Source organism: Dasypus novemcinctus, chromosome 1 (assembly GCF_030445035.2).
Source record: "Dasypus novemcinctus isolate mDasNov1 chromosome 1, mDasNov1.1.hap2, whole genome shotgun sequence".
Taxonomy (NCBI): domain Eukaryota; kingdom Metazoa; phylum Chordata; class Mammalia; order Cingulata; family Dasypodidae; genus Dasypus; species Dasypus novemcinctus.
Window position 1 is genome coordinate 94173452 of NC_080673.1, and position 25160 is coordinate 94198611.

The following is a 25160-nucleotide window of genomic DNA, read 5'->3' on the forward strand; positions in this document are numbered from 1 at the left end:
CTTAGAATGATAAGGTAATATTTTGGTACTTTCTTGATAAAAGCATATACACACAAATTAAATATCTAGCAGGTTTCCTGACTTGGTAAGTTTTTACTTGACTCCCTCATTATGTTTTTAATTTAGTGTATTTTCCTACTGTTTGAGAGACAAGTGAAAGGAAGTACCTGGAGTTAGTCAAACTACTCTTAGGTTTGTGAATTTGCTAGAAGGACTCATAGAGCTAACTGAATGTTATTATTCTTACAATTATGGCTTACTACAAGGAAAGGATAAAGCTTAAAATCATCCAAAGGAAGAGAAAGATAGGGCAGAGTATGGGAGGGTTCCAAATGCAAAGCTTCTATTGTCTACTCTCATGGATTCAGGACATGTTACCCTCCTGGTATTAATGTGTGATAATAACCAGGGTAATTCAACTGAGCTTTGGTGTCCAGTGTTTTATTGGCACCTCATTACATAGGCATAATTAACTATCCATATGAGTGAACTCAGTCTCCAGGTTGACTGAAACCATGTGATCCAATTCCCCTACCCTAAATCACATGATTGGTCTTTCTTACCCTTCCCTAAGATCTGGTATGGCTAGCCCCCACCCTAAACAAAGATACTTCTATCAGGTAAGATAGATTACTTCCCAAAATCTGAGGGTAAAAACCATACCTCTCTTTAGGCAAGGCAAGAACCTTTATTTTACAGACCATTCCCTGGCCTCTGGCCAAGTCTCTCTAACAGTAAATTGATCATGTTTTTCTGGGCATCTACATTTAGTATAACTTTTATATGGTAGGTAAAGCAATCGTACCATTATAAGTATACCTAGCATTTGGAAGAGCCAGTGTGGGGTAGGAATAAATTTAAAGAAACAACTAACCCATCCTTTAAAGTCATAATGTACATTTTCATAATTTTTTACTAATTTGATTACCCTTTCCCTTCCCCCTTTATCTACTGCTCTTGGTACCTATAAAACTTCTCTAGAACTATATTCCATAGAAATCAGCATATGGCTAGCTAAATTTAGTTCTTCCTCAGGCCCCTTATTTTCTATTAATACTACATCCCAAGGAGGATTTAATACAATTTTCCAATGCATTTGACTTTCAATATCAGTATTATAAACTTACCAATAATATCAGTGTTATACCGTATTGCAGTATGGTAGTAGATATAACCTCAAAAATAGAGTCAAAAGATACTGGCACATTACTAGAGTCCCACTTAGTTGTTAAAACAGTTGGTCCAGTTCATCATATCATATGACCAAACTGTTTCCCAGAATGATGCCCCTTACTCTGTTCATGTGACTCAGACTGGTTCCCAAGTTTGGAGTCCTCCATTCAACCTTGTGAGGTTCCAGATATAGGAGTGATCTTCACCTTTTCAGGCATCGGTATAATTGAGCTAAGAGACAATATTATCTCTTGCTCTGAGCCTCTTTGAAGGCATTGGTATAATAATGTTTTTCCCTCATTACATATCCCATTTATTAATTCCTTTACATTCAACTACCATTCCTCTTTCTTTCCATTTATACCTAAACTTTTCCACCTTTGGAAGAGATGTTAGCTTCAGCCACTGTGCTAGTCTAGATTGCTAGCAGCAATATTAGTCTAGTTAGTATCTCCTTCAATTTACTACCATTGATATAGGTTAGGGTTACATAGGTATAGAACTAGTGAGCTATTTCTACCTTTAGGCAGTACAGCTTCGTTCATTGGTAACCTAATTTTGTCAAATGGGGTGAAGGCACACTTCACCCCATCAGACCCTTAGGAATTCTGACATAAAGGTTTAAAAGTGTAATTACAGTTTCTTGCTCAGGGATCATCTGTTTCTGGCACCTTCTGTTTCAGTTCTGCTCTTGGGACCACTGTATTAGGTAGGAAAAAAAGAAAGTCGAGGTGATGTGGGGAGTAAAGAAAATTTATAATCATACGTAAGCAACATCCTTCACCATGGAAAGAATTATATACTTATACCAGTATTCTTTTCAACACCTTCTTCCCAAAACTCCTATAAAAGTGAAAGAATCTATCTAGTAGAGACTCTCCCTTGACTTTCCTCATATTAAATATAAGCACACACTTGCAAATGCATGTAAGCCAGCCCTTCATGCCTTTATTTCCCCCATTTTAGATAACAGATGTTACAAGTGCTTGTTCCAATTATCAAATCATTACTCTGAGGACAGAAGAATGTTCCTTGGTCCGATGAATTGTGTTTCATGTGCAGTATCATCTGTTCTGGTCCTTTTATAGTACTCTGAGCATTTGCATCTACCATCAGATAAACAAAGCCCAGTCCAGAGTATCTATTCCTATCAGGACCCATTTGTAGCTTTCTGGGACTACCAGTATCAGTCATTCCTGCTCACTATATGTGAGCCCTTCCTACCTGGGAATTCTTCCCCATCATCATCTGCAGTCTCTGTTTTTCTTAATGGTATTCAGAATAGTTCTTAATGGCATTTTATGTCTCAGATGGGGCAAGTGGAATATTTCTAGATTCAGTCCATCTCTTCATTGCTGTTCCTGTTCCATTTCATGGCCCAGATAGCCACCGCAAGCAAACTTACTAGATATCTACTTGCTGGTGCCAGTCACTTTCCAATCCTGAATGAAGCTGCTTCTGATGAACGTCAACATGTCCAACTCTAAAGGCATCCCTCACATTCTCTTAGTGATCTCCATCGGTCCCTATTTGGGCATCCTTTAACAGGCCACTTTTCCATTGCCTTTCTGCCTCCCTGTATGTCCAGGCCATAGGTGACTGCTCATGAATAGGTAAAACCCCAACATAGACTCAAACACCATACAATTCAGGCCACTGAGCTCATTTGTTTTTAACCTTTTTCAGTCAGAGTGGAGGCCATCTAAACCAAATACTTGGACATTCACCCTGGAACTGCCATTCACAAACAGTTTAGCAATTTGTTGGTCAATAGAGACTGTCTGTTCATTGGACACCCACCAAAATGGCAGTGGGACCAGGCAAATCCTCAGGGTCCCAAAGTCAGTCCTAAGAGAAAATAGGCTCCCTTCTCATGAGACACTTTTTGCATTTCCCGGGTAGCATGTTCCAGCACAAACTTTTCCCTTTTATTATGGAACTTTTCTGGACTTTGCCCTCCCCATTAGAGCATTTCTCCAACATTACCCAAGGTGTTATGGATATTTCAGGTATTAAGATTATTTTATGTCCTTCAGTCAGGGGCAGTCATGATTAGTTCTCAAGAGCATACTACTTATCCCGCAAATGGAAATTTTCTAGTCCAGAGTCTCCATGGTTGTTGCTGGATGGTGCTCATGGGCTGTTGCCATAAAATTCAGATTGCAACCTTGCAATTGTATAGCCAATTAATGGCCTATGTTGCCTTTAGGCAATCTTACAAGTCCTCATTTAGCATATCCAGTTAGCATTGGTGAATGGTCCATCTACATGCCTCTGTTTTACAATACTAATACTAGCTGGAAGAGGCATTCCCAGTCATAATATCCAACCCCTTTATACATTCAGGTAAAGGAGACACAACCTCTTGACATAAAGTCTGTTCAAACATACCAATTTTCACCTAAATATTTACCTTAATCCTATCAACTCTTACATCCCTATATCTTCCCAATCTAACTGTAATCCCCATAGGACAATAGGTTTTAGAAACACAGTGCGCAAGGCTCCTATGTCAAGGAGACCCAGAAATGTCTTCATCCCCTGACCATTTTGCCTACTTGTGCATATGGCTTTGGGTTCCCAGCCTAGGGTCAGGCCAAAGGACATACATCCTCTTTGAAGTCCTTATCTTGATTAGATTGTATAGCAATCACCCTAAGTCGGTTTCCCAATGTTATCTTTGCTTTGTGGCTTAAAAAAAAAATTCAATTTTATTGGTACATATTAATAAAGTGTGTACTATCCAAAGGTACAGTTAATGGTATTTGGTATAATTACATAATTGTGCATTCATCACTTCAATCATTATTAGAGTATTTTCATTATTTCAATAATAACAATAAACAAAAAAACAAGAAAATTCTTCACCTCTCAATCTCTCTGTGCTTCACCTTAGTGGCTTTTTATATTTCTCCAAACTAGGTGAATAATTCAGATTTGTTTAGGGCACTTTGATGCAGGGGGGGCCAACAGGAGCTCTCAAGCCCACCCACCTTCCTAGAGTGCTGCATTAAAACTACATCAGTGGGAAGCAGATGTAGCTCAGGTGACTGAGCTCCTGCCTACCACATGAGAGGTCTGGGTTTGGTTCCCAGTGCCTCCTAAAGAAGAGGAGCAAGATGACAGGCTGGCATGAAGGGCTGGTGCAGCAAGCTGACACAAGAAGAGGACAGTAAGATGATACAACCAAGAGACAGCAAGGAAACACAATGAGAGATGCTATAAAGCAAGGAGCAGAAGTGGCCCAGGCAATTAGGTGTCTCCCTCCCACATGAGAGGTCCCCAGGTTTGGTTCCTAGAAAGAGAAGACCAGCATAAAACAAACAGACACAGCAAATGCAAACAATGAGGGGGTGGAGAGAAACAAATAAAATAAATCTTAAAAAAAAAAATCTACATCAGTATCTGCTTTATTCATCACATTTCTTAATAACCATTTAAAAATTTCCATCCTGCTGGTTCTAGTCCCTTGTCTCCTTTGTTTTTCTCCTTTCTCTTGCTAATCGATATAACTTTTCCCTTTGGAAAGGCTTTGAGGCTAGCAGCTGTAGAAGCTCTCACTTTCCTGGATCCAAGCTTTGCCCATTTTCAAGATCCACCTCAGCATATTTCTTTGGTAGGGACCCTGTGCTGTAGCTCAGACTGGCTGGTATATATGTTTGACCCAGTATCAGGAACTGCCCCAACATTTTCCTTTAATTTCACTTTAACTTTTCCCCATGGAATTAGCCCTAAGCATAGGGATAGTAGCTCAGAACAGCTATAGTGCAAGCTTTACCCAGCCTCAGGATCTACCCCAACATACTCCCTTACTTTCATTTTAGTTATTATGGATAACAATAAGCAAGTGATTGTATATTTAGCATTTTTCTTATTACTTTGCATTTCCTTAGGCATCAAGTGGGCAACTCCCTGGGAGTTAAATCCATCATTTTAAAATTCCATTGGTAACTTACTTCCAGAAACTGATTGCAGCACAGCTGCAGTCCCATAATATAGATGACCCTCATGGCCATCCAGGAATCATAGATTCATCATATCCTACCTTCTCATCCTTTCTCTTCCCAAACTACATGTTTTAGTTGAGTCAGTTTTGTTCTACCAAATCCCACTTCTCCTGACACAAACTATTCGGTTTACCTCTCAGAAGCAAGGACAAAGACTCTCTTTGGGCAAGGTCAAATTCTTTACTACTCAGAAAGTATAATATAATGCAGTAGATCTCAAACATTTTAGTCTCAGTACTCCTTTTTACTGTTTACATTAATTGGGTGCCCCAAAGTGTTTTTGGTTATGTGGTTATTTCTACAAATATTTACTTACATATTTTTAAGTATTCATTCATTAAAAAATAATCAGGAACTCATTGCATGTAAAAAAATATGTTTTATGAAAAATAGCTATATTTTCCATGCACAAAAAATGAAAAGACTGGTATTGTTTTACATTTTTGCAATCTCTTACTAGAAAGAAGCTGGATTCTCAAAACTGCTTGTGTTCCATCTGTTGCAAAATGTTGTTTCAGTGAAGTATATGAAGAAAATCTAGCCTTACATAGACATGTAGTTGGAAAGGACTTCTTCAGACTAGTGGTAGTTTCTTAAAGGTTAGAATGTGAATGTGAAATCTAAAACCGTATCAATGAACTTTTCATTCCCTGTTACATTAAAATCCATTGGTCTATTTTGTCCTTTGCATGAATGGCTGTTTTTACTCATGCATGATTATATAATGTCATACAATTATCATTTGAGAAATATTGATTCATTAACTTATGTAGATCTTCAGACTGAAATATTTTATTATACCATATATAAAAATCACACACATTACCCAAATATACACTGTTTACAAGAAATTCACATTAAGTGACCCAAGTAGGTTGAAAATGGAAGGATGAAAAAAATAGTAACAAGAAGTGATCTGAGTGGCTATACTAATGCCAGAAAAAATAGCTGGGACAAAGGAGGTCACTATATGCAGAAAAAAGGGTCAGTTCAACAAGAAGCTATAACAGTTACAAATATATGTGCACCTAACAGCAGAACTCCAAAATATATAAAGAAAATATAGGCAGATTTCTAGGGAGAAAAAGCTGGTAGGAGACTTCAATACACCACTCTCAATAATGGTTAGAATATTTAGACATCGTCATTAAGGAAATAGAAGACTTGAAAAATACTGTAGACCAACTAGACTAACAGTCATAGTTAGAATTCTCCACCCAACCCCAAAAGTAGAATACACATTTGTTGCAAGTGGATATAGTTATTTTCTAGGATAGATCATTTCTTAGGTCACAAACAATAAATAAATTTTAAATATTGAAATCATACAATATTTCTTCTCCAGCCAAAAGGTAACAAAACGAGAAATCAATAACCAAAGAGGAACTGAGAAACTCAAAAGTATATGGAAATAAAACAATACACCCTTAAGCAACCAATAGATAAAGAAATCATCAGGGAAACTATCTTGAGATGAATAAAATAAAAAACAAAACTTATCCTATATGTAGCTAAAAGGAGGCCATAAAGTCAGATAGAGGATCTTGTCTTTAGAATTTAGAAAGTAGGAGAAGAAAGATTTTATATAGAAATATTTGAACTTTTGGAACTCAGTAGCTGTGATGGGATTGAGAAATGTTTGACACTAAGAGCCAATAAGACTGTAAATACCTTACCCTTCTTAGACTACACCTTGCCTTAAAAGAATCTACTTCAACCTGTAAAATGACATCTACAGTTCCCAGTGCTTAGTATTTTTTTTTAACTTTCTACTCCTGTCTATCCTTATTCCAAGAAAACAGGTGTGTATCACTTGTTAGATACTTCATGAGATTTTTTTTTAGCCTCCTAAAGTATTTCCCTATTATAGAAGTAGCTGAATAGTTATCAAGAATGATAATTATAACTCCTTTAGTTTTGCCTGACGTATGCCACATCCTCTGTAAGGTATTTTAGATCCATTTACTAATCTACCCTGAAAGTTCAAATAGATATGTAACTTCATCAGAACACAGAGCCCAGAGTTTCAAAGTTTTAAGAAAATATCTATACTGCTTTGAAAACCTGCCAATTTGTAGGCTTCCTTCTTTTGAATGACTAGAGATATATTTCCCTAATGCAGAGAATCATTGCAGGGCATCTAATTAATGATCCATATGTATTTTACAGAGGAAACTTATGGTAACTTAAATATAAAATACTTCTGAGTTGGGAAGCAGCTGTGGCTCAATCAGTTAGGCTCCCTTCTACCATATAGGAGGCCCTGGGTTTGCGTCCCAGGCCTCCTTGTGAAGGCAGGCTTGCCTGCACACTATGGAGAGCCGCCAGCCTGGGTGCCACGGAGAGCCAACTCAGCAAGGTGCACAGCAAACTCGGACACAGAGAGCAGACAGCAAAACAAGTCGCAAGGGCTGGGGAATAAATTTTTAAAAAAACTTCTGAGTTGAGGTAAACAGATAATATAGTATACTTATAAGTAGGTGGATAAGAAAGTCAATTAAAAGGGACTTTTTATAATTGTAAAATACTTATCTATATGTTTATAAATTTATAAATTTAAAAATTCATTTAACAAAATCATTTGACAATAGGTCATGGTTCTAAAGTAGGATTCATAAGAAATATTTCCCTTTTCAATTAACTCTCATTTTTATACATTTGCATATTATGGAGCCCTTTGTTTTTCTTATTGACAGTTTAAATTTGACATTACCATACCATATGAAAAAACCTCATGAAATGCTAAATATTATTATTCTTTCTTGGTATTGCTAGGGGGCAGTATTTACTTAGCTGTCTATTCTAGCAGGTGAACAATAGACCAAATATATATAATTTTGTGATCTGGAGAAAATCATTTCTTCATGTATGATTTCTTTTCAATGGGTTTCAGTTTATAACTTTAATCAGAGAATAGCTAATAATAGCTGTCATTTAATGACACTAATTATGTATTTTCATATTGGTATTCAGATATTTCATTAATTACTATTTTTAAAAATTAAAACCTGCCTGCTATTTCAAATTATCAAATTTTGCTGTCTTTTAGCTTATCTTTCAGTGTTATGAATCTGTCAATATACCAAGGAATTAAAGATTTTAAAAGGGAGAAATAGTAAAAGCATAAATAGCAGGCATTATAATCTCACAGAATGTTACCTATTTTTGACTGATATTAATTGGTAAGAGGTAACCAGTGCTGGTGAGAATCTAGGAGTTGTTATATATTAAAGACACTTACTCAACTTGAATTAGTTATTACTTCTCAAATACTATTAGCATAAGCTTCTGTTTCATTTTTTAATAACATATTTTTCATAGTGGTGATTAAAATATAGGTCTATAACAAATTCTCAAGTTTCATGTTTTTGTTTCAATACTTACTACTATTTATATTAATGGGATTAAAAAAATAATAATAACCAAAGCTTAACTCGAGTTTTTTCATAATTTCATATTTGTTGAAAATTCTTAAGAAAAATATAATCTCTATATCTGTTTCATAACTATTTTAATCTGTTTAATCTATCCCTTTTAGTTAGCTTCATTGTATATTTCATTCATTCTTTCAACAAATATTTGAATGCTTATCAAGCGCTAGGCATTTTTCTACACCCTCAGTACATCAGTGAAAATTTAGACAAAATCTCTGCCCTCATTGAGCTTATATTCTCATGCAGGGGATGCTGATGAACAATAAAGAAGATAAATATACTATGTAATATGTTAGAAAGTGATAAATTCTAGAAAGAAAAAAAGTAAAGCAAGGATAGCAGGGATTAAGTAGTCAGGTGTAGGAAGAACTGAATTTCTAAAAGGAAAGCCAAGGAAAACTTCACAGAAAAGTTGATTTTTTAAAATAAATGCATTAAGGAAGTAAGGGAAACAGCAGTTGCAGAGGCTTCAGTAAATGCCAAGGCTCTTAACTGAATGGAAGCTTGCCAGGGAAGTGGAAGGAACAGCCAGGAGACCATAGTGACTGAAGTAAAGTGAACAGGAGACACGGTCGAGGAGGTAATGGAGAGCCAAGTTACATAGAGCCTTATAACTTGTATTTAGGACTTTGACTTTTATTCTCAGTTGTGAATGCCACTGGAGGCTTTTGAACAGAAGAATAATATATTCTGATTTAAACATTTTAACAAGATCTTCTGGCGGCTATGCTGAGAGAAACAAAAGGAGGCAAAGGTGGCATCTAGAAGACCAGTCGTGGGGCTATTGCAATCATCTAGGCAAGAGATAGTAGTGCCTTGAATCAGGATATTAACTCTGTGTGTGAAAAGTTTCCATATTCTGAATATATTTGGAAATAGAGCCAATAAGACTGCTGGTGAAAAATGCATTATGTGTGAAAAAAAGAAGAGTCAAGAAAAGCTCTAGAAACTTTTACCTGACCAACTGGAAGAATAGAACTGCACCTAACTGAGTTGGAAGACTATATTTGGAGGCACAGATTTTGGAGGAAATATTAGGAGCTCAGCTGAGGGCATGATATATATATCTATTGGACATACAAGTAGAAATGCAAAGTAGGCAGTTGGAGTTTGGAATTTCCGGGAAGAGGTCTGACATGGAGATACATTAATAAATATGGGAGACCTCACACTGTATGCAATCACTTAGAGAAAAAAGAGAAAAGGTCCAAGAGCTGAACCTGGGACACTCCAATATTTAAAAGTAAAAGAGATGAAGAGGAACTAATAAAGGAGATGGAGAAGGAGCAACCAGAAAAGTACAAAGAAAACTAGATGAGTGTGGTATCTTGGAAACCAAGTAGGGGGGTAAAAACCTTTTTGAAGAGGTAGAACTGGGCAGCTATGTCAAATGTTCCTGATTGTGAAAAATAGATTGGGAAGGACTTAGCAACATAGAAATCATTGATGACCAAGGTAAGAGCAATTTCAGTGGAAAGGAGGAGGCAAAACTGATTAGCATGGACGAGGGAATATTTAACGAAGACTTATTGATCTTATTGATCTGTAAGCTCCTTGCAGACTGGAACTATGCTTTGTTCACTGCAATGTCCTGTCACCTAACACAGTCCTAGCATGTGTTTGGCTCTTAGTAAAAACTTGTTGAACTAATGAATAAATGGGTTAAATTACCTTTATCCTCAAGAATCTTATCATTTATCATTTTCCTAGAGAGAGGATGGTAGAAAAGACCGTAAGTCCTTTAACTTTGCTCTCCTTGCCTTAGAAGCAAAAACTTCTGTTGTAGAACTTAACTGTAAAGCACTGCATCCATTCACATATCTGACTCATGTGGGACACATATTGTCTGCTATAAGCATTTCACACTGAATGAATGACGGCATGACTGCATGAAAGAATGAGTGAACATTCTCAGAATTAATTATAATGAGTATGCTGAGAATAGTTACTATAAAAGTACAATATAATTATATATAGTACTATTATATGGTGTGATACAAAGCATAGTGGGATAGGTATAAGAAAAGTTCATAGGAAAAATGACATTTGAGGCAGGCTTTGAAAAAACTGATAGAGTTTGATAGGAATGGTGGAGAAAGAATTTTCAAAGAAGAAAAAAAATAGGAAAGCAGTAGTGTGTTCAGAGAATAGTAAATCATCATCTTAGTAAAACACACATGAGAAAGTAGTGAGATGCAAATATAGCCTGCTGTCCTATTTCTTAATATTGGTAGTAATACTTTAAATTTACTTAATACTTTTACATAGATTATTTTATACTCACAGCATCTATGTGGAATTCTTAAGACAGGTGCTAATTTTACTATTTAGAAGGAAAGAATTTAGAATCCACAGAGGTTAACTGACTTCCCCGACGCACAGAATAAATAATTGGCAGATGAAGGACTCAAGTGCACATTTTTCTGACTCTAAGTCCTTGGCTCTTTTTGCATATTCAAATCATTTTAAATGCCTGACTAAGGAATTTATACTCAATTGTTAAGCAATAGAAAACCAGAAATGTTGGAGTAGAAGAGTTACATTTCTATGAAGGAAAGATTCGAACAGATAGAAACTGAAAGCAGGAGGGAAAACTATGGAACATTCGTGACAGTCCAGATAAGAAGGAATAAAAAAAAAGAAGAGTCCTTTTTTGAAATAACATCTATAGTACTTGACAAAAAATGTTTTAAAATTTTGAGATTTTTTTAGCTTAAGTGACTAGTATAATGACATTGATAGAAAGAAAAGGCAATTTGGAAATGAGTTTTTAATACATGTTGAACCAGAGATGTTAATGAGATATATGGAAAAATCGAAATAGACAATTAGAATTATCATCCGAAAGCTCTGAAGAGATTCTGCAAACATTTCTGTGTTGTTGGGTTTTTTTACATTTTTATTCTAGTTTACCTTTATGCAACCTAAAATTTCCTCTTTTTTTTTTTTATTGACTTTGTAATAATATTACATTAAAAATATATATATATGTGAGGTCCCATTCAACCCCACCCCCCCACCCCCCCTCTCCCCCCCCAACAACACTCGTTCCCATCATCATGACACATCCATTGGATTTGGTAAGTACATCTTTGGGCACCTCTGCACCTCATAGACAATGGTCCACATCATGGCCAATACTCTCCTCCATTCCATCCAGTGGGCCCTGTGAGGATTTACAATGTCCGGTGATTACCTCTGAGGCACCATCCAGGGCAGCTCCATGTCCCAAAGACGCCTCCACCTCTCATCTCTTCCTGCCTTTCCCCATACCCATCGTCCACCATGTCCACTTTTCCCAATCCAATGCCACCTCTTCTATGTGGACATTGGATTGGTTGTGTCCATTGCACCTCTATGTCAAGAGGAGGCTCAGATTCCACATGGATGCTGGATGCAATCCTCCCATTTTCAGTTGTAATCACTCTAGGCTCCATGGTGTGGTGATTGTCCTTCTTCAACTCCATCTTAGCTGAGTGTGACAACCTTCAAATATACAATTCAATGGTGTTAATTAACATTCACAATGTTGTGCTACCATTACTACCATCCATTACCAAAAATTTTTCTATTACCACAAAGAGGAACTCTGTATTAATTAAGCAAGAACTCCCCATTTCATACCCTACCCTGGCCCTGGTAACCAGTATTATCATTTCTGGCTGTATGAATTTGCTTATTTTCATTATTTCATATCAGTGAGATCATACAATATTTGTCCTTTTTTGTCTAGTTATTTCATTCTATATGGTGTCCTCAAGTAGAACATTTTGATGAGGTTACTTCAGTTAAGGCATGGCCCAAGGTGGGTCTTCATAATCTTACTGGAGGTCCTTTGTAAGAGAATGAAATTCAAAGAGAGAAAAAGCTAAAGAAGCAAGAAGCTGAAATCAATGAAACCCAGAAAAGAAGGGGAAAAAATAAAAGACCCTGCCATGAGCCTTGCCATGTGACAGAGGAACAAGGATCTCCAGCCACCGGTCTTCAGGAAGAGAGCATTTCCTTTATGATGTCCTGATTTGGACATTCTCACAACCTCAATTGTAGCTAAAAAATCCCCATTGTTTAAAGCCACCCCAATTTCATGTTATCTGTTTTAAGCAGTCTAGCAAACTAAAACTACCCCAGCTCTTTTTTGGTCACTCTCTCACCAGATATAAAATTCTTGGCTAGCAGTTGTTTTCCTTCAGCCCAAGAAGTATTTTGTCCCACTGCCTACTTGGCCCCTGGTTTCTAATGAGAAATTGGCAAAGCTTATTGGGGCTCCCTTGTACGTAACATGTTGTGTTTCTCTTGAAGCTTTCAGAACTCTCTCCTTGTTTTTGGCATTTGACAACTTGGCTACTTTGTGTCTGACTGAGGTCCTCTTTGCGTTTATCCTGTTTGTAATTTTTGTTGGCTTTCTTGAATGTGGATATTCATGTCTTTCATTAAATTTGAGAATTTTTCCACCATTATTTCTTTGAATATTCTTTTTGCTCTTTTCTTTTTGCTCCTTCTATGACTCCCATATTGCTTATATTAGTACACTTGATGGTGTCTCACAGGTCTCTCTTCACTTTTTTCATTCTTTTTCCTCTATATTCCTCAGCCTGAATCATTTCACTTTTATTGTTTTTTATTTCATTGATTCTTTCTTCTTCCAGGTTCACTCTGCTGTTGAAACCCTGTATGAAATTTTTCATTTGTTATTATATTCTTCAAATCCAGTGTTTATGTTTGTTTCCTTTTTAAAATATCTATCTCTTTATTGAGAATCTCAAATTGTTCATCATCATTTTCATGATATCCTTTGTTTCTTTCTCTGTGTTTTCCTTTATCTCCTTGAGCGTATTGATCAATATGCCCAAAATCAGATCTTCATAGATTGTTACTGAATTTTTATCTTGTTCTTTCGAATGGACCTTCATTATCTGTTTCTTTGTCTTGTAATTGTTTGTTGCATACTGTCAATTTTAATATTTTAAAGTGTTAACTCTGGGATTTAGTCCCAAGGACAAATTCTTGCAGGGCAAGCCAGAAAAGAGTTTCCCAGTTCAGTCTTTTAGGCTGCCACTGGATATGTTGGTAAGGACGTCTCGGTACCCCAGTATGCACATCAGAGTTATTCAACTCCCTCCAAAATATGACCAGGGGCCCACAGTGGTAGTGTAGTACAGGCTGGCTCCACATTGTGCTGGGTAGGGTTTGGGCAAGGGGCCAGCAAGAGTGTAACAAACTTCTACCATTTTTAAATCTGTGTTTTTCTTGATTTGGCATTGGCCAAATTACTGCAACCCTTTAATTCTTTTTTTCTACTTTTGAAGAAGATGGCTCTAGCAGTTTTTGCTAGTCAATCAAAGATTCTGTGAGGGAACAGCGCCCTTGAGTATCATATACTCCAAATTTCTCCACCACTTCTCAGTCTGGTGACTACCTTCAAATCCCCTCCACACTTCAGTGACCCCCAACTCAGGACCCCGTCCCAGAAAGCCTTGGCCTCTTCTTCTCTAATATATTTGATTCCTTGAATTATCATATAATTATATAAGTATTATTTAGATTCCAAATATTTGGGGATTTTCTAGATATATAGATTTTCAGATCATTTGTTTGTATCAGAGAAATACTTTTTGTCACATGAATCTTTTTTAATGTATTGACACACTAGTTTTAGCCCAAAACACTTGGTTTCTTGGTGAATGCTCCATATGCACTGAAAAAGAATATGTATTCTGATGTTGGATGGAGTTTGCTATACATACCAATTAGATGAAATTAGTTGATACTGGTGTTCAAGTCTTCTATATCTTTATTGATTTCTAAGTCTCCTCTTTCTATTACTAATTGAGAGGGGGTATTAAAATCTTCACCTAATAATGTGGATTTATCTATTTCTTCTTTGAATTGTACCAGTTTTTGCTTATTGCATTTTGAAGCTTTGTTATTAGATGCATAAAAATTTAATATTGTTATTTCATCTAGTTGAATTGATCCATCTATTAGTATGAAATGGCCTATTTATTCCTATAAAATTGTTTCCTCTGTAATCAATTTCATCTAATATTAAAATAGCCATCTGTCTTTCTTTCCATTTGTGTATATCTTTTTTTTATTTCTTTTACCTTTTACCTATTTGTGTATTGATATTTCAAGGAGTTTATTTTTTGTTTTCTCTTGTGAACTGTAATAAATGTACAATACTAGTACTTATTGTTAATAATAGGGGATATATGGGAAAAATATACTAAGTATACACTATAGTTGTATAACCATATGGTTAGTGGTAATAGTCTGATCATGTTCTTTTATAATCTGTACATTCCACAAAAATGTAAGGTTTTTGTGGAGGATGGTATACAAGAATTCTGCACATTATGCATGATTGTTTTGTAAGCTCAAAACTTCTCTAATTTTTAAAAAATGACCCAAAAAAAATCCGTTTTCGTGTACTAGGCTGCAGAAAGCAGATACCATGGAATGGGTTGACTTTTAACAATGAGAATTTCTTAGCTTATAAACTTACAGTTTTAAGGCCATGAGAATGTCCAAATTAAGGCTTCATTAAGACTATGCTTTCTTCCTGGAGACCAGCTGCCAGCAATCCTGTCAAGGTGCATGGCATGTCTGCTGGTCTTTCCCTTCTCTTGTGGGTTCATTGCTTTCCACTTCCTGTTTCCATGGCTTTCTCTCTCTGGCTATAATTTATTCTCTTATAAAGGATTCCAGTAAGAAGGTTAAGTTCCTGCAGGTTATGCGTTAACTGAGGTAACCCCATTGAAAGGTCCTACTTAAAATAGGTTTACACCCACAGGAATGGATTGGCTTTAAGAACATGATTTCCTGGGATACATGCAGTTCCAAACCACCATAGAGGGGAACCTCTGCAGATCTCTGAACTTTTCTTCGTTAGCAGCTATATCCTCTCTAGTTCTATGCCCTATGGATTATAGTTACTTTTGCCTCTCCAGACTCCAAACTCTGTTTCCTCAGCTCACGGTGACCACCATGCTCTATATAGGTTCTTCCTCCCTTTGCAGTGGCCTGGAAACTTTGCAGGCAGAAAGCGAAGCAATCATGGGTTTATCTTGTTTGTTTCTACTCTCTGTGCTGACTGATGTCCAAATACACAAATCGTGGTTTCATATTTCTGTCTGATTTTTAGGTATTTCAAGTCACTCCATCTTGGTCAGAAGCAGAATTCCTCTGTATATTCTGACGAAGTTAATAATTGCAGAGAATAGTATAGAGAAATAGGACTGCAGGCTAGTTGCTGAAGTAATTCAGAAAGGATTCCTAAAGTAAACAGTTGGCTTTGATCTGAAGGATAGAGCAGTATGTTTAATATAATTATCCTAAAGGAAAGAAAAGTTGAATGATACTGATAAAACTAATCTCTGCTGATTTTTATATTACACTTAAATTAGGGTAAAATGTTCAGATTTTATTATTTTTTGTTTTCTACAAACCAAACTGTTAACAAAGAAGTCACATCCCTTTCTTTTCCTCATTTTTCCCATTTGTAATGTTACTAGAAGGAATGTCTATGTGACAACATATGTAAATGATAATATTGCAGAGAGCAGTGGGCTTTATTTCACATACTATACCTAGATTCTTAATGCAGTAGCATATATTTATACTTGCATAGGTCTTGATTGATACTTTGATAGCATAAATAATTTTGTGCAATGCAAAGATGAAATGCAACTATATTCATAAATTCATAATTGTAGGCAATGATAGAATATTTATTTAAGCCCTAGAAGTAGTTAAAAAAAAAAAAGCTTCATGTAGTAGGAACCTAAATTTTTTACTCCCAAAATCTCAAAAAATTGATTGAAAGTTGTATATTCATGTCTATATTCCAGGCAGTAAACTTAGAAAAATTAATTTGTTACTAGGCTAAGGAACCGATTTATTCCATTCCTAGACTTACTACTTTTAGTCTTTATAAGGCCTCCTATTACCTGAGGAGGTGGTAACAAAAAGTATAATGCTTCATAAGTGTCACACTTTGAACATTTTTTCAAATATCATCTCATTGATTCTCAAAAATACTTAGTCAAGAGTATCTCAACACTGATGAGGGAGGACTTTTAGAATGTTAGCAATATTTTTATACAATCTGAAAAGTATACCCTTGAAATTAACATACTAATATTACATTTCTACTAGCCATCATCCTGATTGTAGCCTTTGCTGAATTAAAGACATTCTGTGGAATAGTATCTGGGACAAAAGTTATCTATAGCACTTGTAATATAGATAGATATCATTATATTACATAGCATTTGTGATAAGTATAATTATCTACATTCTCTTTGTTCTAATTTATAGAGTAGACCAAAAACCATAACTTTTTTCACCATTCAATTTATTGGTAATCATTCTAATTATCTCCTTTATTTCCTTTTTATCCGTTCCCTGTACCCCTTTCTTTTTCCACTCACAGCTCTATGCCATCCCTTGGTTTCTCACCATGTTTACCCGTAAGTATCATGTTCCCTTCCCTTTTACATTAGCAAAAAGGACAGTTACATTCTGCCTACTATATTTATATTAATATTATGATTTAATAAGCATCCTTATGTAATTCTAATGTAATAGATTTGGGTTGAAAAGAATTTCAGTTTTTCTAACCTGAACATCAAAAATAGAACTTTATAGGATGAAAACCAGTCTAACATGTCATGATTTTGATACGATCTCTACCCATTATTGAAAAAGAAATTAACATTTATATAGTGTTTACAGAAAGTTTTGGAGGGCAACTTCTACAACCAAATCAGGCTTAATTTTTAGAGTTTCTCTAGTAATTAATACTTTTGTCATTTTCCTAAACTAACATTTCTCTGGAATGTTAAGCATCTTATGTGAATATGTAATACTTGAATCAACTACAAATATTAATACAGTGAACACATATGCTCATGTATATACACATGAAAAATAGAATCTAATATTTGAAGTAATCTATATGCGTTGGCCTGGAAAGATACCCATAGTTCATTGTTAAATGAAAAAAGAAACTTGCAAAAAATATAAATTTGTCCATAGATTTTAGAGTGGTAATTTAATAAGGCAATTGTTTAGAGTGCATAATAGAAATGTAACCATACTGTGCCTAAAACAGTTCTAAAGTACATCTAAGAGGATTAATCTGTGCAAATAATATAACCTGGAAGATTATGGGAGAAATACAATATACCAAGATTGTTAATGGAGGTTAGAATATGCCATCTGACCAATCTAATTATTGCTTCTTTGAGGTGACTTAGGAAGTGATAAATCTACAAAGCCAAATAAACATTTTATAAAAAACATTTTGGTAGTAATTTTTCTTCTTAAATAATAGTTTGACCATAAGGTAATAGTCATATGTCTATCAAAGCATATTATTGTTGTTCTAATTTTTATCTGTCTTGTTGTTTTATATATGTATAAATATAATTATCCGCATTTTTTTTTTTTATTTTCACAGATGTATTTCCGCTGCACAAAATTTTTCACCTCTGGGATACCTTACTACTCGGGAATTCCTCTTTCCCGTTCTGTATTGGAGTAGCAATTCTTCAGCAGCTGCGGGACCGGCTTTTGGCTAACGGCTTTAATGAGTGCATTCTCCTCTTCTCTGATTTACCAGGTATAGGTGTAAATACATGGAATCATCAAATGAAATTTGGCTGGAGAGTGATGACATTTTTAAAGCCATTTGCAAAAATAGTCATCCAAGCTTCCTGAATCTCTCTTGATTAGGACTTATCATCTCTCTCTGGCTTCTCTCCATTTGCATACTGGCACTTGCATTGCAAGTACAAAACTGGATCATTCTAAATTACTGTGGTTTACTCAAAGTGATGCCACCAAAAGAGTAAAAGAACAGAAGTCCTGGGGGCATTTGCCTTCTTTAGCATTTTGCTTATGACAGGCCTGTTTATTATCGGTTAATGGAAAGTAAGTGAAGTCCACTTGGGAAGCTGTTTGAGAATCTCTTTGGTTTTACTAAGATATAACTCACGTGGAGCTGTGCTCCCTCTTAGCCATAGCTGTTTGCTAACAATTTGGCAGTTGGAGGAAAGGAAACACTGACATCTTGGTAGGGCAAATCAAATTCTAGTCATTCAATGCATTTGGTAAGTTAGCTATCTAGAGTATTCACAAGTCAGGAGTTTGTAAATCTAGGAATTGAAAGCTAATGAATAAGAACTATAGTCTAAGCTTTGATGCTACAGTTAAAATATGAAATTTACCTGGTTATGTAAGATATAACTAAATCTATGAAAAAGTAAAAAACTGAACTATAGCTTTGCAGAAACTAAAATGTTGCTTAGGTAGAAAATTTCTACTTTATTCACAATATTGCATTGGCTCCATTGCTTCTGCTGATTCTGTTGCTGTTTTCAGTATTTTCAAGTAGGCATATGTGATTGCTGATAATAAATACTTAAAATTATCCTAAGGATATATTTCCCAGAATAACAAACAAAGAATAAAAGATGTAAGTGGAGTAGGTATAGCTAAGTGGTGAAACACCCCTCTCACATATACTAGGTCCCTGGTTTGATTCCCAGGACCTTCTAAGAGAAGAGATCAGAGAGTGATCTATCAAGTTGTCTGGCACTCTGCTGACTATGTAAATGTGACAGGGAATTTTTTTTAAAGTATCTTAAAATTATATACTTATTAATCTCTCTCAGGAGAAGTAAGAAACCTGCCTATGTTGATGGATAGGCTGTACCTGGTATTCCACCATCTCTTTTATTGAAAATCTTTATCCTTATTGGGAAAATAATAACACAAATGCCTTAGATTTATTTAAAACTTCTCCCCCCTCAAAAAATTTTATAAGTATTAGTAACTTATCAAACTCAGTATCCAAGTTATTTCTTATAAGAAAAAATAGTTTATTTTTTATATTATTTTTTCTGGGAGAATCTTTATAAAAATCAAGGTTTTTTTCTTTTGGTTTTGAATAGAAACAATCTCATTTTACAAACTAGGAAGATTGTACCCAGCAGATGTTTTTCTATAATTCTCAACTTGCCAAAATAAACAGAGAATGATTGATAAGGAGTAAAGGAATTTTTCCAGTTATTTCCAAAAAAAAATTATTAAGAATGCTGCTTATGCATTATCAAGTTAAGCAATTTTAATGACTTTCCAATCCCATACAATATCTAGATTCACCAGTTAAACAGTGGTGATAAAAAAAGTTTTCATCTGTAACAGGCAGATTACTAGTTCCTCTGCATGTCCGTGAAAATTATATTTCTGAAACCAGAAGTTAGAACTGACTAGTTGAGAAGTTAAACTAATACTTTTGAAAATAGGGTGCCTCTTATTAACATGAATGCCTTGATTCTCAGTGCCATTATTCTGACTCATCACTTATTTGGTCACTGTATAATAGTAACATATTTTACAGTATAGTTGGGAAAAAAAAGGTTCTGAGAAACACATGGCTTTAAAAAAAAAAAAAAAAGCAGAAAGCATTTTAATGTAAACTATGACTTTTAAGTATACATACCCGTGGTGTTTTTAAAAGAAGAACACCCATTTGGGATATCTTTCCCAAGCAGGCTGAAAGGAATATCATTTTTCATCATGCCAAGCCCCCACCTGTGCTTATACATTTTATTTAGGAAGTGGGAAGTGCTCACAGTAAGAGTTTTAGGTGAATTCAGATCAACAAACACACCAAATTTTCCTTCTCTAAGCAAAACATTATATGATGCTAACCTAGAATATATTTGAAAGAAGCAAGCTACTTCTCCTGTCTACCATAAAAGGTTAGAAAAACAATTTCACTTGTAATTCTTTAGACAAACTCTTTAGTTAAAGATACATTAGAAATAAACATTGTTATGTACTCAACTAATGTGTTATACTTTTTTGAAATGCCCACTTCCTTGAGTTTTAAAAGCATAAGTAAGCTAGCTATCACAGCAAGTTTAACTAAATTCATTGCTGGAGCAGATTGGCAGATTCACTGTTCATTCAGAGTTTTTAAAGCATAAGTAAGCTAGCTATCACAGCAAGTTTAACTAAATTCATTGCTGGAGCAGATTGGCAGATTCACTGTTCATTCAGAATCTCTATTGGCAGTGACATAAATACCACCTAGTTGATAATCTCATGAACAGGATGTATCTGCTTTTCTTTTTCTTTTTTTTTTTTAATCATCCTTCCTAGAGACCTAGTAGCCTAGTGGTGCACATGGACTATAGAGCCAGATTACTTGAGCTCAGATCCTGACTTTGCCACTTAAAGCTGTGTGACTTTAGGGAAATGGTTTAACCTCTTTGTATCTGTTTCCTTATCTGATTATATTATATTAGAATAATAATAGTACCTACCTCAAAGGGTTGTTGTACTAAATAAGTCAGTATATACAAAGAACTTAGAGCAGTACCTGGCAAAGAACGAATACTATGTACGTGGTGGGGCTGATGAAGATGGTTATACTTTTCCTCAGTTTTTCCCTTTTATCATGACATGCTTTCTCATTGGTAGTATAAATGCAACCATTATCCCATTTGGTTCATCCTATAAATTATTGAAGGAAATATCAATCATATGTTATCACCTGCTAGGAAAAGCTAACGAGGAATTATCTAAAAAGACAAGTAAGTCTTCAATGTTAAATGTAAATTATTGCTGAGGAGAATATCTCTTTTCATTACTCAGAGATAGCATAGTATAACGACTGAAGAGCACAGACTTCAGAGTCAGACAGGTGTGGGTTTGAGTCCTAACTGTACCACTCACTAGCTGTGTAATTTGGAAATTTTCAGTATGGTGCTGCTGAAAAAGCATGGCCTGGAGAATAATATAGATATGATTTCACATCCCCGCTCTGGCACCTACTAGTTCTGTGAACTTGGACAAGTAATTTCATCTCACTGGAAATAGAATCCTATGCATGGAGGTTTAAGTAAAATGGGTATAATTCTACATCTGCTGTAGTATTGTTGTGAGCACTTAAAATAATATACAAAACACACATGGCATAAAACCTAGTTCAAAGTAGGCATTCTACAGATATTTAAATCTGAAATGCCAGTTTTTAAAAATATCTAGCATTTAATATTGAACTAGCATTCAGTCTATTTTAGTTCACTTACCTTTCTTCCTCCTTTACTTTATACTGACCCCTTTATTCTTGAAGAGAGAACTCAGCAGAAAAGCATGATATTTCTGGCAAATATTATTTCCAATTTGTGTTACCTTGTAGTAGATGATACAGTGTCATGCTACATTCCAAGGGAGTACAAATAGTGCTAGAAAATTTTGTTGCAAGCTCTTCACATGTCTTTGGAATGTGTGCCATTTTAGTTCTAGAGGAAATAACTATGAGAGCATTACATCTGGCATTTCTCATATACTCTAAAAATAGTAGCAGGGTATTTTGGAATAGATACCATGTTTTTCATAGGACCATTCAATACTTGGATTTTGACCACTGATGTTGAGAGCAGTTTCCATGATTACCGTCATTTAAATCCAATAATTACAGGATGAGAGGATGAGGTTTGTAGCCTTCATTCTGCTCTCTCAATCATTGTGCTGTAGTGTCCATTTCACTGATAGAAAAAAGTGTTTGAAGATATATCCAAGCAGTTTTCAAGATGAGTATGATATATGAATAAAACTAGGAAGGTAGTAATTTTAAAGTAAATTGTAATACCTGATATAAATGTTGAAATAAATTCTTAGATTGTATATTTTTGGATCTCTGAGCAGCTTCAAAGGCTGAAATAATAGAGGCAGGAAAGAAGATCTTCTTAGTATACCTGTGGAAAGAATCTGATAAGTCTGTATAGAACAACCTTATTTTCAGAGATTAAGAGAGTGCTCATTTACAATAGCTCCAAACAAGTGCTCATTTAAAATAACTTCAACCATTAGTTAAAAAGTGACTTGGATGTAGGTTCCAAGAATATGGTGGAATAGAGATAAACAGAGCTTACCTCTCTTTAACATTAAGAGAAAGACGTATATATAAACTATTTTTAAAGGAAATACTGAGAATGCTAAAGGAACTTTGCCATACGAAAAGTTTCAAATTCTGTTTGCAGGAAGAAATTAGACTGAATTTGACTGAAAAACCATAGTTGTATGGGACTTGTTTTACTACAAAAGCTTAATTTAGAGGAAATAGGAAGTGAAATTTTAAAAACATTTTATTTCAGTATTATCTACCTGCTATACAACAGAATTTAATTTCAACACAAATATGGATATTTAAGTAGCATATCACTTAGCATATCACTATTATGTAGCATTTCACAATTTCCTGAAATTATAAGCTTATGTGGCTAGGTAGAGATATTCAATATTAAGCTGCTCTCTAGCTTACACATATGAATAAAATCTTCTAAATCTTTATGTTGGTATAGTTCAAGATTTGCTTTATACAGCATGTTGTTGTAGTATAAGAGTCATATTTTAGGTTGGGCTACCAGAAAAATTGGGATTCCCTGTTAATTTTGAATTTCAGAAAAATAATTAATAATTTTTAGTATAAGTATGTCCCAAGTTATATGAAATTCAAATGTGGGGGGCTAAACTATATTTTTATTTGCTAAATCTGGCAGTCCTAATTATAAGTGTTAAAAAAATGAAATTTAGAGGAAAAAAGATAGAGATAAAAATAGGGGAATTTAGTCATAGCATATATTATTTGGAAGGAAATTTAGCCAAGAAATGGAAATTAATACTCAGATAGTAGCATCTATCCAGTTGGTGGTATATTTACCCTTATCTAGAGAGATATAATGGATTCCTAATATCATATTAATCTTTATTTAGTCCTCTAAGAATAATTACTCTTTAGCAAATTGTAAACACTTCATTTCTAAGTGTTTCTTAAGAAATCCTGAGTATACGCATATCATCTATGGCATCAGTTACTCTAGAATAGGAGTGCATGCTTTGCAAGAACCACAAAATAATTCATAGTCATACACACTGACATTGATTTTTCTTAAATACATTATTCAGCATAAATGCTGGTAGATAGTTGTCACGTTGTCAAATAAAGAATAACATTGAGCAGCCAAAAATCTGTAGGTGATATCCAGTACTCATGTACTATTAGTATATCATTGTTCTTCCACTGTTAATGCCTGGAAGGAATAAACCTCAAAACAAGTGCTCATTTACAATAACTTCAAAACCATTAGTTAAAAAGTGACTTGGAAGTAGGTTCCAAGAAGATGGTGGCATAGAGATAAACAGGGCTCCTCTTCTAACAACACAAGAGGAAAGGCAGAAAACTGCCTGGAAAAGCAGTTATATGAGTTTGCAGACCAGGGGAGTGCTACCTACTTTCCAAGACAGAGGAGGATGGGGAAAAGAAGCCCAAGGGGTGGGAGGGACGTGAGTAAATCAGTCTTGCAGCTGGAAATGGCACCAATCCCCTACTCTTGAGGCAAGCACCCTCCCTACAGAATGTGACTGATGCCTCTGACAGAAAGGAGAGCAGTGATTTTTTTCCTCCCTGGGAAAAGGGAGGGTGCAGTTGAGGAACTAGAGTGGCTTCTTATGAGCAAATTTGTACTGTGGAGCCTGGCTCTGAATATCCAGACCAGTGGGGGAACTCTTGCAGATTGTGTTGGCACCATCCACCTGGTGTAGGTTGGAGTGAACACACGTGTCCCTAGGGCTGAGGAGAAAGTTTGCTGAAGAGCGCATCTGCTAGAAGACCAAGTAAATGCACTCCAGGGGAAAAAAAAGAAAGAGAAAGGAAATAAAGGAAAATATGGCTAAAGAGATGAAGGACATAAAGAAGACATTGGCAGGCAGCAGATGTTGCTCAATTGGTTGAATGACTGTTTCCCATGTACAAGGTCCCATGTTTGATTCCCAGTACCTCCTAAAAACAAAAAACAAACAAGCCAAAACAGAAAACAAGAAAAAAGCAAGTAACTCTCATTGGGGAGCAGATGCAACTCAATGCTTAAGCACCTACTCACATGTACAAGGTCCCTAGTACCTCCTTTAAAAAAAGCAAAAAAGACAGTAGGTGAACATAAAGAAGAATTTGAAAGCTTACAAAGAAAGGTAACAGAGCTTATGGGAATGAGAGACACAATGGATATTAAAAATTCTTTAGAGATTTTCAATAACAGATTTTAAATGACGGAAGAAAGGACCAGCCCACACTGACTTCAAGAAGAAATAGAAGACCTCAACAACCCAATTACAAGTAAAGAGATTAAATCTGTCATCAAAACGACCCAACAAATAAAGCTCATGACCAAATGGCTTCATAGGTGAAATTCTACCAATCATTTCAAAAAATTTCATACCAATATTGCTGAAACTTTTCCAAAAAAATGAAGAGGGGGGAAAACTACCTAACTAATTTTATGAAGCAACATCACCCTAATACCAAAGCCAGATAAAGATACTACAAGAAAAAAAATTGCAGACCAATATATTTCTAACGTAGATAGATGCAAAAATCCTCACATTTTGCAAATTGTTACAGATTATAAGTAATATCACCAAGTGATTGTAAGTTCACAACATCTGTAATGAAAATATAATTTAAAAAATA

The 25160-nt window shown here is 35.2% G+C and overlaps 1 protein-coding gene across 7 annotated transcripts in view; it reads left to right on the forward strand.

The window, feature by feature from the left end:
- The window catches only part of TBCK (TBC1 domain containing kinase), a 445069-nt gene that overhangs the window by 161937 nt on the left and 257972 nt on the right, over positions 1-25160 (forward strand). For all 7 annotated transcript variants that reach the window (XM_058294468.2, XM_071215231.1, XM_058294462.2 and 4 more), the window contains exons 21-22: positions 17049-17085; positions 18078-18239. In XM_058294468.2, the coding sequence (XP_058150451.1) occupies positions 17049-17085; positions 18078-18239 (199 nt within the window). The remainder of the gene's footprint in view (positions 1-17048; positions 17086-18077; positions 18240-25160) is intronic.